The following is a 13950-nucleotide window of genomic DNA, read 5'->3' as shown; positions in this document are numbered from 1 at the left end:
ACCAACATGTAGCATCCGGACTTCTAGAGGATCGATCGTGCACTCGAGGTCGTGTATAGATCTTTAGTTTTAAAATTTGTAAAACAGAATTTTACTATTTCAAAATACTAAATAAAACACCACTACAATAACTATTTTCCGAGGCGGTCAACACCAACCGCCTCAATCATAGGGCCTCGGTTAATAAATAATTTACCAAGGCGGTTTCTGCTGCCCGCCTCGGTTAATCAAAAAAGATAATAAAAAAAGAGAGCCCACGGGCCCGCGAACCCATTGGGCGTCGCCGACGCGCCCCGCTCCGGGTCCGCCCCCACCGTGCCGCCACGGGCTCCGCCCACGCCGCTGCTGCAGGATGCCACCACCGCGAGCTCCGCCCCCTCCCCCGCCGCCGCTGCGGATCCGGGCGCCGACCGTGGATCCAACCGCGACGCAGCGGATTCGCCCGCGCCACCGCGGATCTGCCCACGACGCCGCGGATCAGGCCGCGCATCTCCCTCGCGGCGGTGTCGTCCTTGGCCTTCCTCTACCGTCGGGGCACACCGGGGTGCGCGGCCCCCACCGTCGAGGTTGCCCTGTGGTCACCGTGGAGCACAGCGCCCACCACGACCCCGCCGGGGAGCGCGGTCCCATCCCGCCACCGTCGCCGAGGCGCATGGCACCCGCCGCCGCCATCGAGAGCACTGGGAAAGGAGGAAGGAGAGAGGGAGGAGAGCGCCAGCCCTGGGAGTGGGTGGCTGCGGGGTGAGAGGTGAGAGGTGAGGGGATTTAGGATTTGATCTTACTTTTATACGCTGAAGGTGTCTGATGGGCTGGTATGGAGTTAGATGGGTTGTCATCTGGGCCTGATTTATCGAGGCGGTTGTATTAGAATGTCCGCCTCGGTTAATCTATTTTGCGAGGCAGATTTGTTTACCGCCTGAGTAAATAGGACAACCATCTCGGTTAATCTATTTTGCGAGGTGATTTTTTTAGACACCTCGGTTAATAAAAAATGACCGCCTCGGTTAATTGAAGGCATTAACCGAGGCGGGGTTTTAGCGTGCCCGCCTTCGAGGCCTTTTCAAAGCGCATCGATTAATCAGTTTTTGTAGTAGTGAAATTTACTTGTAAAACTTTTTGTACGGATGGATTGTAAATCGCGAGGTGAATCTAATGAGCCTAATTATCAATGATTAATCCATAATTAGCATATAATTACTGTAGCATCACTGTTGCAAATCATGAATTAAGTAGGCTCATTAGATTCGTCTTGTGATTTACAACCCATCCGTGCAAAAAATTTGTAAGTAAACTTTATTTAATACTCTATGTATATGTCCAAATATTTGATGTGCTATTTTTAAGTGTAAATTTTATGGATCTAAACATGGCCTCGGTAGTGAGGTCCGCCTTGAACACCACGGGCTAGTAGTTTGTAGGATTCTACTTAGGATTTGTTTGTAGAAATTAAAATTAAGTGCTATAAACGGTAACATCTATTATTATTTATACTTTTGGTAAAAGTTTTAAATTTAGCCCAGCTCATTACCAGTTTAGCACTTCCGTATAAATATGATAATGCTAAATTTTAGCACTTTAGGATGTTAGCATATAAACCCAAACACTCCCTTAGAGATAGGCTGGAGCCCGATTACCGGCGTACGGCGGCTCGGCAACCAGCGGCGGTCCGGGTTTCGGCGGCACGCGGCGGCTTGGTGACTAGCAGCGCGCGTTGGTCTGGTGGTTGGTTGTGAACTTGTGATCGATGGCGCGTTGTGTTCCCGATGCGGGCAGTTCGGGTGCTGTGCTCATCGTCATCGATCTCACCACCTCGTATGGAAAAGCCAATAGGCAACAGAAAAATAAATTAAAAATCAAGAAATCAAGAAAAATGGCATGAAAAAAATAAAGAAAAAGTTTGCTGGCGACCCAAGAGCTTCATTGATACCAAGCATGGCGTCAATTTATTTAGCTCCTATTTCACTAGCAGCAAATTGACAAATTGTGTACGGCCCTCTACCAGAAGATACCAACTTCAGGTGGAATTTTCATTGTCCATAGAGCTTTCCATCAAGAATCACCATCTGCCTTATTCAGAGCTCAAGCTGATCAAACATAATAAACACCACTCCTTTCAGAAACGCCCAACCAAATGAATCATCCTCCAATGCATTACTGGGTTTAATTTTCAAAATTTCGTTCTGTCTAGATTACCGAATGTTCTTATCAGATACTCGTTCCCAATTTTGCTACCCGGCAAAAAGTAGCTCATTCACTACGATCATGTTCGCTCAAGGCACTTGAACATGTGGTTCTCAGAGACTGAAACCCTTGTATCGAGCTATCCTCTCAAATATAAATTGAATCTCCTAGATCAACTTGTCCATATCTAATAACCATGCAGCCGTCCGAAAATTGAATTTTCCGCAATATGTGGGTTTTTAAGATAAAAGGATAGCAACTTAGCATATTTTCTCCCCAACCATAAACAAATTAATAAATCTGATAACCATATAACCAATGCTCCTTCAGAAAGCTTGCCAACAGCCTTAAGCAATCCGTGGTAAATTTCACCTAGAGCCTCCACTGAAATTTGAAGGGGGGACTTATGGCATGAAATTCAAGTTGCCTAAGGTTGCAAATGATAATTGTTTCGAAGACAGTCTTGGCAGTGGTAAATCTACAAAGCCACAAGAATAGAATGACAAATATCCAAATTTCGTCCAAGCAGAGCGGAGTCCTTGGGGTCGAGCCTCGAGCGGGTGCTGGGCTGCCGGCGGCGGCATCGCGGCGCAGCACCTCGCTTCCCCAACTCTCCAAACCCTAGGTATCGCTAACACCTGTCGTCCGTCGATTTCTCCTCCCCGCCCCTGAACTCTAGACTCGTGCAAACTCAAGATCGATCCATCTTGTTGATGGAACGTTGTACTTGGGGGCAAAAATTGCAGAGGGGCAGAATCTGGCTACTCTCTCTCGAAATCTTTAATTATTAGGTCCTGCTACCGTTTTGTGCGGCTTCTTCTTCGGCTTGCTGGCGATTTCTGGGATTTCTTGTGGGGAATTGGGATTAGACTACCTTATGTTGACAATTTGGCGCATACTGTATGACTAGTTACGCGTAGCTGCCCACTCTAATCCCCTAGTTAGTGCATCCCATTCCCATCCTACTGCTATATCCGCAAGATTAAGAGTATACCGACCTCATATTCCTTTCTGTGATGAATCATTGAACCATTCAGTTAACGATTGTGAGGACTGAACCTTTTTAATCTGACCTGGACAAAAGTTTGCTGCTAGTGTTTCTGCTTGTCTTGTTCAGTGCAGTACGATTGCCATCAACCATACATTGTGGTTGTTATGTTTCATTTTTGAGATAAGTTTCTGAGGCGCATGTGTCTAAATTAGTTTCTCTAGTAAAGTTTCGTATTGATACAAATAATTGAGGTGTAGACTATGCATCATCTAAGCTTGTTATTTGCTGGTAATGCCAGGACACTTCAAATCTTCATTCTATGGCCATGGCTCACGCTAAAAAGGCCAAGCTGAAACATACAGTTAATTTGAGTTCATACACAATTAGCAGCCTACCTCAAGAGATAAAGGCCAAAATTCTCTCCAACCTGAGTATAGATATGGCTGTTGGGGCTAGTGTCCTATCAAGCGCTTGGAGGAATTTATGGACTATTATGCCAGACATATTTTTGTGTGATAGCATGTTTCGTTCTGTCTGTCTGATAAGTGATTCCTCAAATATAAGTGGATGATCTAAGTTTGTTACATTGGTTGATTTGGCACTATCACTCCACAAGGGGACTTTAGATACATTTATGATTCATGGGGCACAGAGCCACCATGATGTGTTCCCGAGGTGGATGTACATGCTTTCAACAAAAGAAGATGGAGCTATTACAATAAGCTGATATCTGGCCCACAGTATAAGATTCCATCAAGCCTCTTCGCTATCTGTCATCTGTACCTAGGGGTGGTAATGGGCCATAGCCCTAGTGGTCTCTTCACAGCCCATCAAGGCCCTTAGATTTTTTAGCTCAAAATTGTATAAGATTAGAGCTCAACCCTTTTAGGGCTGGACCCTTAGATATTCTAGTTCAAAATTTTAGGCCATTTACCACCCCTATCTGTACCTTCTGTACCTAAAAAACTGCAGCATTAGCTTGCCAAAGAACTTTGAAGGTTTCTAGTTGTTGAGAGTCCTAAAACTGAAAGTTTTCTCATCGAAACAGATAGTGACATCAGCAATCTGATCTCCTCCTGCCCCCTGTTAGATGTGGTGCGTCTGAAATACTTTGAGGGCATCAATTGCCTCAGCATTCAATCTCAGACACTGACACTACTAGTTGAAGGGAACTTTGAAGATATCCGTGTTGATGCCCCTAATCTTTTCCACATGTATCTTACACTCAACAACACTGAAGGTCATCAATCTGTTCCAGTCTAGGGTGACACAAAAGCTATCTGAAGCAAACTTTTGGTAGCCTGACTCGTATCACAACACTTAGTGTTAGCGGTTCTTTCTTAACGGTAACGTACTACTGGCTTAGTCATCATTTTTATCATCTGATTAAACTGTATCGGAACTTATCATAGTCATTGGTTTTATTCTTGTTGCAGTATTTATCCAAAGGGTGCATGCTGACAGAAGTGCCTGGTGTATTTGATCATCTTGAGACAGTTCATATGGAGAGATGATTGTGGAAGTGGACCGAGGTTTTGGCTGCTTGTTCTTTATTTCAGAAAGCTCCGCTCTTAAGCGTACTTGAGATATTTGTAAGTCTGCATTCACATTGTATTATTCTGTCACTCCTGATCTATTACTCCAGAAACTGCATCTCAAGCTGGATGCAAATGCAGCATATCCATCTTTTCCTGGTTGTATTCATGATCTATCAATTGCTTCAAAACTGTACAGAGTTATCCATGCCCTGAAGCATTTACACGCAAGGGAATCTGGGATCAGGATGAGATGGAGATTCGAGCACCTAAACTGCATAACCTTGTGACTATTACCCTCAATGAATTCAGGGGTTTGGACTGCGAGGTTGCTTTTCTAGGGTTACTACTGAGCTGGGCGCCGGCTTTAGAAAAACTGAAAATAAGCATTCCTGAAGGTACGTCAGATCAGTGTGCCTTCAGGGCTACTAAGAAGCTGTTGGCTCTCCCCAGGGCTTCTACCAAAGCCAGGATCATCGTTACCTGATTACTGTTGTTTTGTGTTGCATCCTCCTGCCGGTGCATATGTGATGATTTTCCCGCTGTTACTAGTCGGTGTACTCTATAACTGTATGAGCACCTATTGTCTATTGCCAATGGTAGTTTTGATTTTTTTTTTGACATTCATGATTCCTTTTTGTTGAGACTGGAGCTATATGGTCGGTGTACTGTTATGTCTTATATGGCACCAGCATTATGCCCTGCATTTCTATACAGTTTCAAGATGTGATTTTTACTGCTGCCAGTGGAACTGTGATGTTAGATTATGCCCCACTCCGAATTGTCTCGTTAACATTTTATCCAGCACGGCAAACTGGTCATTGATGGTATCCAAGATCGCGCATACACGTTGCAAGATGTCTGGATGATGAGCTCGTTTTCTGTTTCCAGGACGAATGACCCTTCAATGTATTTTGACGAGTTTAGGGCAGTTTATCTGAACCAAAAGGAACATCATCTCCGAGCAAGGTCATTTTGCTGAATATATAATTCAAATTCAAACACGCGTTAAAAGGTTACGGCTTGCTGGCCTATTCACCAGCTCAGCAACGGGCAGGAACATGATCGCACTTGCTCGCCCTTCATCCATGGTTACACCAGCACGGGCGCACTAATTCCTGCGATCTTCCAAATCGTCACACATAATTTGTTTCCATTATCGCTGAAATGGCTCCAACCTGTATCCTCTCATTTCCTTCCATGCGGTGATCGGATCCCCTGCTATAAAACCCCCCGCCACCGCATCTCCTCCTTTCCTTCCACGTCGCACCAAACCCAACCATTTCCCCTCTCGGCGTTCCATCATCCATGGCTCGCAAGAAGGTGGCCCTGCAGCGGATCGCCAACGACTCGACCCGCCGCGCGACCTTGAAGAAGCGCCGCAAGGGCCTGATGAAGAAGGCGAGCGAGCTGGCCACGCTGTGCGACGTCGACGTCCTCGTCGTGGTCTACGACGGCGAGGGCGAGGGCGAGGCGCGGCCGCCGGAGGTGTGGCCGGAGGCCCCCGTCGAGGCGGAGCGCGTCGCCGCCCGCTTCAAGGCCGTGCCGGAGCTGGACCAGTGCAAGAAGAAGCAGGACATGAAGGCCTTGCTCACGCAGCGCAACGACAAGCTCAGGGATCAGCTGCGCAAGGCGCGGCACGAGAACCGGGAGCGCGAGAGGGCGCTCCTCCTGCACGACGCCATCGCCGGCCGCCGCCCGGGCCTCGCGGGCCTCTCCGTGGAGGAGGTCGCCGCCCTCGGCCTGGTGGTGGAGCAGCGCATCCAGACCGTCATGGACGCCATCGCGCGCCTCCAGCTCCAGGGGGAGGGACACGACCTTCCGGCGGCGACGTCGTCGGCATTGGCGCCGTGCGGCACCGGCGCCGGCGCCGGCCACAGGGACATGATGATGCAGGCGCCGGACCCGCAGGGCGGCTGGATGGTGGCCGGAGGGGACAATGGGGCGCTGGCCTACAACGGCTTCGCCGTCGGCGCCGGCGCCGGGGGCGACATGCCGCCGCAGTTTAGCGGTATGGGTGGTTTCGGGTTTGCGGGGCTTGATGCTGGCCGATCTTTCCCTTCCATGTAAAGGAGAAGGCTTAATTCCCCATCGCATCGCCTGCATGAATGCCGTGCCGGCCAAATCTGCAGTGTCTCCTACTCTCGTGTCGTGTGATCGTGTCGTGTTAAGCAGGTTCCTAAGTATCGCAGAGTCGTGTTTTTTAAGTCATAATTACATTCGTGGCTGCTCTCTGATATGGAGTTCGAAAGAAAATGATTAGAATATACTATATTCTATGTTTTTAGATAATCTGAATATATATAGATATATATAATTAATGTTATTTCTGCCAGTTGTATGCACTAGCTGGTCAGGTCTCTACAACGTTGTTTCTATAATTCTATTCTTCATCCGGCCGGCTGACTTGAAAGTAGCACACTGATGAGCATAAAAATAAAAATTCCAGAGAACAGGGGAGGAAAATGCCATGGATCGCAGTGTTGGCTTGCTTGGGAAACTGTGCGCCAAAGCAAGGAGCATGCCGGAGTCGACTCGGAAAGGGCCTATAGGTACAAAATTGCAGTAGCACCAGTTTTTGTGTGTGAAAATGGGGGTAGGTATTGCAATTGAAAGTTGGATAGGGATGGACCTGCGACCTGTTATCGTTGAAGAATTGCCGTGGCAACAGTTGCTAATGGTTTTGGTTATTATTGTTGGACCTGTTAAGTATCAGGCTGCTAATGGTTTGGGTGGAAACCGGTTGCAGTGGTTTTGATTTTGCATTGATCCTACTTCAATTTAGTTTCTCTAGCAATCAATCTGGTTTGGTTTGGTTTGGTTTCACAAGAGAAACGATTTGGTTTGGTTTGGTTTGTGACATTAGTAGCACCGAGCGGCTGCTGTACGCATCTTCCCGCTGGCTTGACTTGTCGTGCTAATTGACTTAGCCATCAATAGCGCGTAGCAAGTAAAAGTACCACCACCAAACTCCAACACTACTTGAGGATCTCCATCTTCCTCTCTACCTGATGTGGTTTGTTTTTTCACATGCTATGGAGTGGTATAGAGTGGTTTATATTGGCGTGTTTAATAAAAATAGTTTGATGCATATATAGTTTAGTCTGGATCTCGTACCACCGGGAGCTTGAGTTAAGTACTAATGGTTAGCTTGTTAGTAATAAAGCTTAAAGGTTTGCTCTATGTCACATTTTATTTGCTTTATATGTCAGACTGTCAATTGTAAAAAATCTGACAGAGAACAAATCTATCGACAAACAGCTAATTTTGGATAATACAGAGTACTGTTTGACACAGACACTTTAGTGGAATGAGAGAAATATGTCATTCAATTGACACATTGAAACGGTGTGAACAACTGAACACGTCAACTGGGGCACACACGGAAAACCCTGACTATGTTCGAGCAATTACTCAAAAGGAAAATCTTTTGGTCTTTCAACCATGTAGCCATCAAAAGCCCAAAAAACCATGACTCGAGTTCTTGGATGCAGTGACCGCAGCCACACGGTAGACATGCATGATCCAGCACCACTACTCGTCGTCATCTTCAATCACGACAAGATGTTTCGCCGGTGGCCTCCGCTTCCTCTTCTTCATCGAGGACGACGATGATGGCGTCTCGTTCTTCAGCGATGCTGCTTGGGTCACCTCGGAAGATTCCGGGCCCATTCCCGCCTCTGGCTTCTCAACGGTAAACACCAGCTCCTTCTTCTCCCCGTCGGCGTCGACCGAGACGTAGCAGTCGTCGTCGACCTCCTCCTGCACCACCATCTTGGAGATCCTGGTCATGATGTTCTTCTGCAGGCACCGCTTGATCGGCCTCGCGCCGTACATCTGCACCTGGTCGCTCGACCTGGCCAGCACCACGTCCATGGCCGCGTCGGTGACGTCGAGGCCGATGCCCTTGTCGGCGAGGCGCGCGGCGAGGCCCTTCAGCTGCATCCGCGCAATCTTGCGGAGCTGCTCGCCGGACAGTGGGTGGAACAGCACCACCTCGCCGAACCGGTTGATGAGCTCCGGCCTGAAGTGCCTCTGCACGTCGGCCAGGACGCGCTGCCGCGCGGTCTCCATGGCGGCGGCGGCGGCGGCGGCGTAAAGGTGGTGCACGCCGAGGTTGGAGGTGAGGATGATGATGGTGTTGGTGAAGTCGACGGTGCGGCCCTGCCCGTCGGTGAGCCTGCCGTCGTCGAGGATCTGGAGGAACAGGTTCGTCACGGCGGAGTCCGCTTTCTCCACCTCGTCGAACAGCACCACGCTGTACGGCCGCTGCCTCACCATTTCCGTGAGCTGACCTCCCTTCTCGTGCCCGAGCTGCCCAGGGGCTGAGCCGATGAGGCGGGTGACGGAGTTGCTGCCGACGTATTCGGACATGTCGATCCGGACGAGCAGCTTCTCGTCGCCGAAGAGCTGCTCGGCGAGGGCCTTGGCGAGCTCCGTCTTGCCGACGCCGGTGGGGCCGAGGAAGAGGAAGGAGCCGGACGGCTGGTCGGGGTTGCCGAGGCCCAACCGCGACCGCACCACCGCCTCGGCGACCACGTCGACGGCCTCGTCCTGGTCGACGACGCGCCTGTGCAGCCGCTTGGGCAGCTCCAGCAGCCTCTTGCGCTCGTCCTGCCCCAGGCTCGCCACCGGGATGCCCGTCCACTTGCTCACGATCCGAGCGACGTGGTCGGGGCCGACGACGTTCTCGTCCTTGGGCTCCAGCAAGGGCGGCTGCTGCCCGCTGCTGCTGCTGACTACCTGCTGCTTCTTCCGGCGATCCATGAGAAGCCTCGCCGTCGCGCAGGCCTCGTCGACCAGATCGATGGCCTTGTCCGGGTAGTGCCGCGCTGAACGGAAATCAGTTAGTTCGTGGTGTGCAATTGATCTTGTTAATAAATTAATGACAGATAGTAGATTGGAATGGAATGGCCACTACTGACTCACCTGGAATGTAGCGGCCGGAGAGCCTGGCGGCGGCGACGAGGGCATCGTCCTGGATCTCCATGCCGTGGTGCTCCTCGTACCCCGCCTTGAGCCGGCGGAGGATGGCCACCGTGTCGGCCTCGCCGGGCTCGGCGACGTGCACCTTCTGGAAGCGGCGCTCGAACGCGGCGTCGCGGACGAAGTAGCGCTGGTACTCGTCGTGCGTGGTGGCGCCGAGGCAGCGCACGCGGCCCCTCGCCAGCGCCGGCTTGAGCATGTTGGACGCGTCGATGCAGCTCCCGGCGACGCGGCCGGCGCCGAGCAGCATGTGGATCTCGTCCACGAACAGCACCACCACCGCCTTGCCGGGGCCGGCGCCCTCCGCCTCGGCGATCACGCCCGCCACGCGCTCCTCGAACGTGCCGCGGAACGTGGTGCCGGAGATCATGGCGGCCACGCTGAGCTCCACGACGCGCGCGCCGGCGAGGACCCCCGACACCTCGCCGCGGGCGATCCGCTGCGCGAGGCCCTCGGCGATGGCAGTCTTGCCGACGCCCGGCGCGCCCACGAGCACGGCGCTGTTCTTGGACTTGCGGGAGAGGATGCACACCACGCAGTCGATCTCGTCCTCCCGCCCCACCACGGGGTCCGCGCTCTGCGCCGCCGCAGTCAGGCCGCGGCCGAAGGAGCTCAGCATCGTCGTCGGCGGCTTCTTGTTGGATCCCTTAGGTGGCATGGTGGGCTACCAACGAATTTGCACTTTGATAGCGTTCTCGATGCACTGATCCGCCCGGCGGGTCGGGTGATAAATAAATATTCGATTTGCTCCCGGTCGGTACGTTTCCTTTCCATCCATCTCCTTCCATGCATGAGACGTGCACGCGAATGATGTGCTACCAACGTGCGGAGGTACGCACGCTCATGGACGATCAGGATTGTATGGGATGGACGGTTGTGATGATAATTGGTTTGGAGACTTATGGCGGCGGGTCAGTCATCTGTGCCGAGTAGGAGTAATTGGTCGTTTAGTAGAGGTGTTAGTATGGATCCTTTTCACGCCGACTGGCTGCAACCGGAACCAGAGAGGTAGCAAAGCTAGTGTTTAAGGAACAAAAGTCAAACACACAAGCTCCCCGGGAGCACGTAGATGTATAAATGTCGTCTCCGCCGCCGCCAGTGCTGTTGTCTTTCCCCGGTTCGCTAATTTTTAGTTTACTTTGACCACTACTCAGGAGTATTAAATGTAGTCTAATTACAAAACAATCTAAAGAACCCAGCGCTAATTCACGAGATGAATCTAATGATACCTTTGGTCATAGATTAGAGGATGATCACTGTATCATTACTGTATCAAATTATGGATTAATTAGGTTAATTAGATTCATCATGCCAAACTGCACATATGTGAAAAAGTTTTGTAAATAGATTTTATTTAATACTCTATGCATGCAAGATTCGTTTTAGCGTTAATTTTTAGCACTACAACCAAAAGAGGTCTGGTCCGCGAGAAGAGGCCCACGAAGACGCTCGGTGTCGTCAGGAAGGCAGCTGAGCTGCTGGCGGTCCTCGTGGTCGACCTCCTACCGCTCTCGCCGGCGCAACCCTTTACTAAAAAATGATTTATTGAAACATCCTATTTTTTAGAGGCGGGTCAAAATTTAACCCGCTGCTTTAAATGAGCAGGACTACTGTAGTAGTTGACACGCCCCTAAAAATGACCATTATTTTCATATGCGGGTGTTGAGTGCGTCTACTCATCGCACGTGAAACTAGAAGCTATACTATCACAGTTTATTATATTTAGATAATGTATTTTTAAATTTTTTTTATTTGTTTCGGAATTATCTCTATAATATTTTTATCTTATATTGGAATATATTTATTTGCTCTGAAACAATTTCTATGTTATCTTAGAACATTTTATTTTGTTATGGAATAATTTTTATCTTTAATATATTTTATCTCCGTCAAACTTGTGCGATAGTATATGTTCTAGCCGCAAGTGTGATGAATAGATGCAACCCGGATGATGACGTCATCCGTCTCTAAAAATATTGCCACCGTCTCCTACGGTCCCGCCTTCCAACCCATCGGCTATCGCGTCCCACATTCATCAAACAATAAATTGAAATCATCCCCACCCACCCACTCCCCCAACTTTATCTTGTCCTTCTCTCTCATCCTAACCTTATCTTCTCCACCTCTCTCTCACCTCGTTGCATTCATCCGGCGCCCAGGTCCTCACCACGGGTTTATGGTTTAGGATTCGGGTTTATGGTTTATGGTCTGGGATTTAGGGTTAAGTTTAGCGTTCCAGATTTAGAGTTAGAGTCTAGGGTTTAGGGTTCGCCGGGGTTTATGGTGTAGGGTTTAGAGTTTAGGGTCCGGAGTTTAGTGTTCATGGTCTAGGATTTAGGGTCTAGAGTTTTAGGGTTTAAGTTCTTGAGTTTAGGGTTTAGGATTTAGGTTCTGGGGTTTAGGGTTACAGTTTCGGTTTTAGGTTAAGGTTTAGGGTCCGGGGTTTAGGGTTTATGGGTTTAGGATTTAGAGTCTGGGGTTTAGGGTTAGAGTTTAGGGTTTAAGATTAGGGTTTAGGTTTAGAGTTTAGGGCAGGGTTTAGGGTTTAGGGTTTAGGGTATAAGGTTTTGGGTTTAGGGTCCGTGGTTTAGATTTAGGATCCGAGGTTTAGGGTTTAGGGTCCGGGGTTTAGATTTAGGGTCCAGGGGTTTAGGGTTCAGGGTACGGAGTTTAGTGTTTAGTGTTAGTGTTAGGGTTTAAGGTTTAGGGTTCATGTAGGGTTTGTGTCGTGTTTATGAGGTTTAGGTTATACGGTTTAGGGGATAGTTTCAGGAGTTTAGGGTTAAGGGTTCGAGGTTTGGGGTTCAGAGTTAGGGGTCTGAGATCTAGGGTTTAGGGTTCAGGGTTAGGATAGGACGTTGGATCTTGGGATTATGGATCCTGTTGTAGCGTTAGCCGTGTATGCTTTAATTTAGGGTTCTGGTGCTTGGTTTTTATACTTAAAGGTGTTATGCTTTGGTGTTTATGGGATAGGGTTATCCAACTTTTTGGTTTATGGAAATGAGGCTTTTATGTTGCACGTATTGAAGTACCTCACTGGGTAAATGATTTCAATTTGATAAATTGTATAGTATATTTTTGCAGGAGTAATTTATTTAATTGATATAGTGTATTTAAGAATTTTTATGTGCACGGACTTACGGAGCCAGAATATGATCAACAATACATTCGTAGTTTTTCCGTCCGATACTTGGCATGATACAATATGATCAACTAGTTCAAATAATTATAAATTGTTACAATTCTTGCAAAACATTCGACTATTAGTTTGGTTTATTACGTAGGTTCCGATTATGTATTGTTATATGATAGAATTTGAGAAGGAAACTTTTTTTTATTAAGTAGGTTCCGTTTGCATTTCAGCCTGCCATCAACAACGCGCGAATGCGAATTGAGCGTAGCTTAGTTGGTAAAAGATTCTTTATGATAGAACTTGCCCATCAAAGTTTGAATTCTCGATTTGGCATTGGTGCTCACATTTTTTTACATTTATTTCAAAATTTAATCGGCACTATTCTTTAGTGGTAGTCGACGTGCCCATCGATAGCGAAATGTGTGGTGACTTCATCGATCTCTATGATTTTCTGGCTCAGTCTCTCAGAGGTACTCATAGAGGTAAGTTGCACACGTGTATTCATAAGAGTGAATTTGCGTGCGTTTGTAAGCATCTGCTGCAATGTAATGTGTTTTGCAAAAGAAAAAATCATCGTGGGAATGAAAGGTTTCGCGGGCATTCGAGTTTGTTTATCTGTTTGCACTGTTTCCGCCTCTTACCATTGTTGACTGAATATCTGACTCAAGGACCCAGTCGAGCGAACCGATTAGAAATGTCCCCTTAACCAGTGCTCGTACTCGCGCGAAAGGTTTCTTGGTTTAAGCCTAATCATACTGGTTACCAACCAATGGCTAAAGTCATTACGCCTACGGCAACTCCGTGCGCTTACCTGTTTCAGCACACGAATCTCAACGCACATATAGATGCTAGAGTTAAGGGTGCGTACCTGCATATAGAATTGGAGACGTGCAACTTTCCATCTGTGATCCACGGTCCACGCACGTTGCCTACCCCTCGAGTCCTCGAGTCGCAGCCCAGCCGCAAGATCACGCACGTCGACGGGGCCTGCTGCAAGGTCGAGAGCCCATTTAAAAGGACGGGGTAGTTACTCAGGAATAAACAAAAGATTCAAAATAAGGCCCTGTTTAGTTCTTTACATATAAACGCAAAAACGCCGTAAACGCATTATTTTGCAACGGAAT

At 48.5% G+C, this 13950-nt stretch overlaps 2 protein-coding genes and 1 pseudogene across 2 annotated transcripts; 2 read left to right on the top strand and 1 right to left on the bottom strand.

Annotated features, from left to right (window-relative positions):
• Positions 1–3743: 3743 nt before the first annotated feature.
• LOC120703901 lies at positions 3744–5452 on the top strand (annotated as a pseudogene).
• A 563-nt stretch (positions 5453–6015) lies between these two features.
• On the top strand, positions 6016–6777 carry LOC120654689 (agamous-like MADS-box protein AGL80). The gene has a single exon (XM_039932303.1). The coding sequence runs from the start codon at positions 6016–6018 to the stop codon at positions 6775–6777; it is 762 nt and encodes a 253-aa protein (XP_039788237.1).
• Positions 6778–8018: 1241 nt separating this feature from the next.
• Positions 8019–10376, bottom strand: LOC120656770 (chaperone protein ClpB1-like). Its single transcript, XM_039934955.1, has 2 exons — positions 9637–10376; positions 8019–9539 (listed from the first exon to the last, which is right to left on the bottom strand). The coding sequence occupies exons 1-2, from the start codon at positions 10349–10351 to the stop codon at positions 8242–8244; spliced, it is 2013 nt and encodes a 670-aa protein (XP_039790889.1). The 5' UTR covers positions 10352–10376; the 3' UTR covers positions 8019–8241.
• Positions 10377–13950: the final 3574 nt, after the last annotated feature.

The sequence above is a fragment of the Panicum virgatum genome, chromosome 1K, assembly GCF_016808335.1.
Source record: "Panicum virgatum strain AP13 chromosome 1K, P.virgatum_v5, whole genome shotgun sequence".
Lineage (NCBI taxonomy): Eukaryota > Viridiplantae > Streptophyta > Magnoliopsida > Poales > Poaceae > Panicum > Panicum virgatum.
The sequence above is the reverse complement of the archived record's forward strand: the minus strand, read 5'-3'. Positions and strand labels throughout refer to the sequence as shown.

Coding starts and splice junctions, on each gene's coding strand:
- LOC120654689 (XM_039932303.1), top strand. CDS start 6,016: ATGGCTCGCAAGAAGGTGGCCCTGCAGCGGATCGCCAACGACTCGACC.
- LOC120656770 (XM_039934955.1), bottom strand. CDS start 10,351: ATGCCACCTAAGGGATCCAACAAGAAGCCGCCGACGACGATGCTGAGC. Junction 9,540..9,636: donor CTCCGGCCGCTACATTCCAG/GTGAGTCAGTAG, acceptor ATTTCCGTTCAG/CGCGGCACTACCCGGACAAG.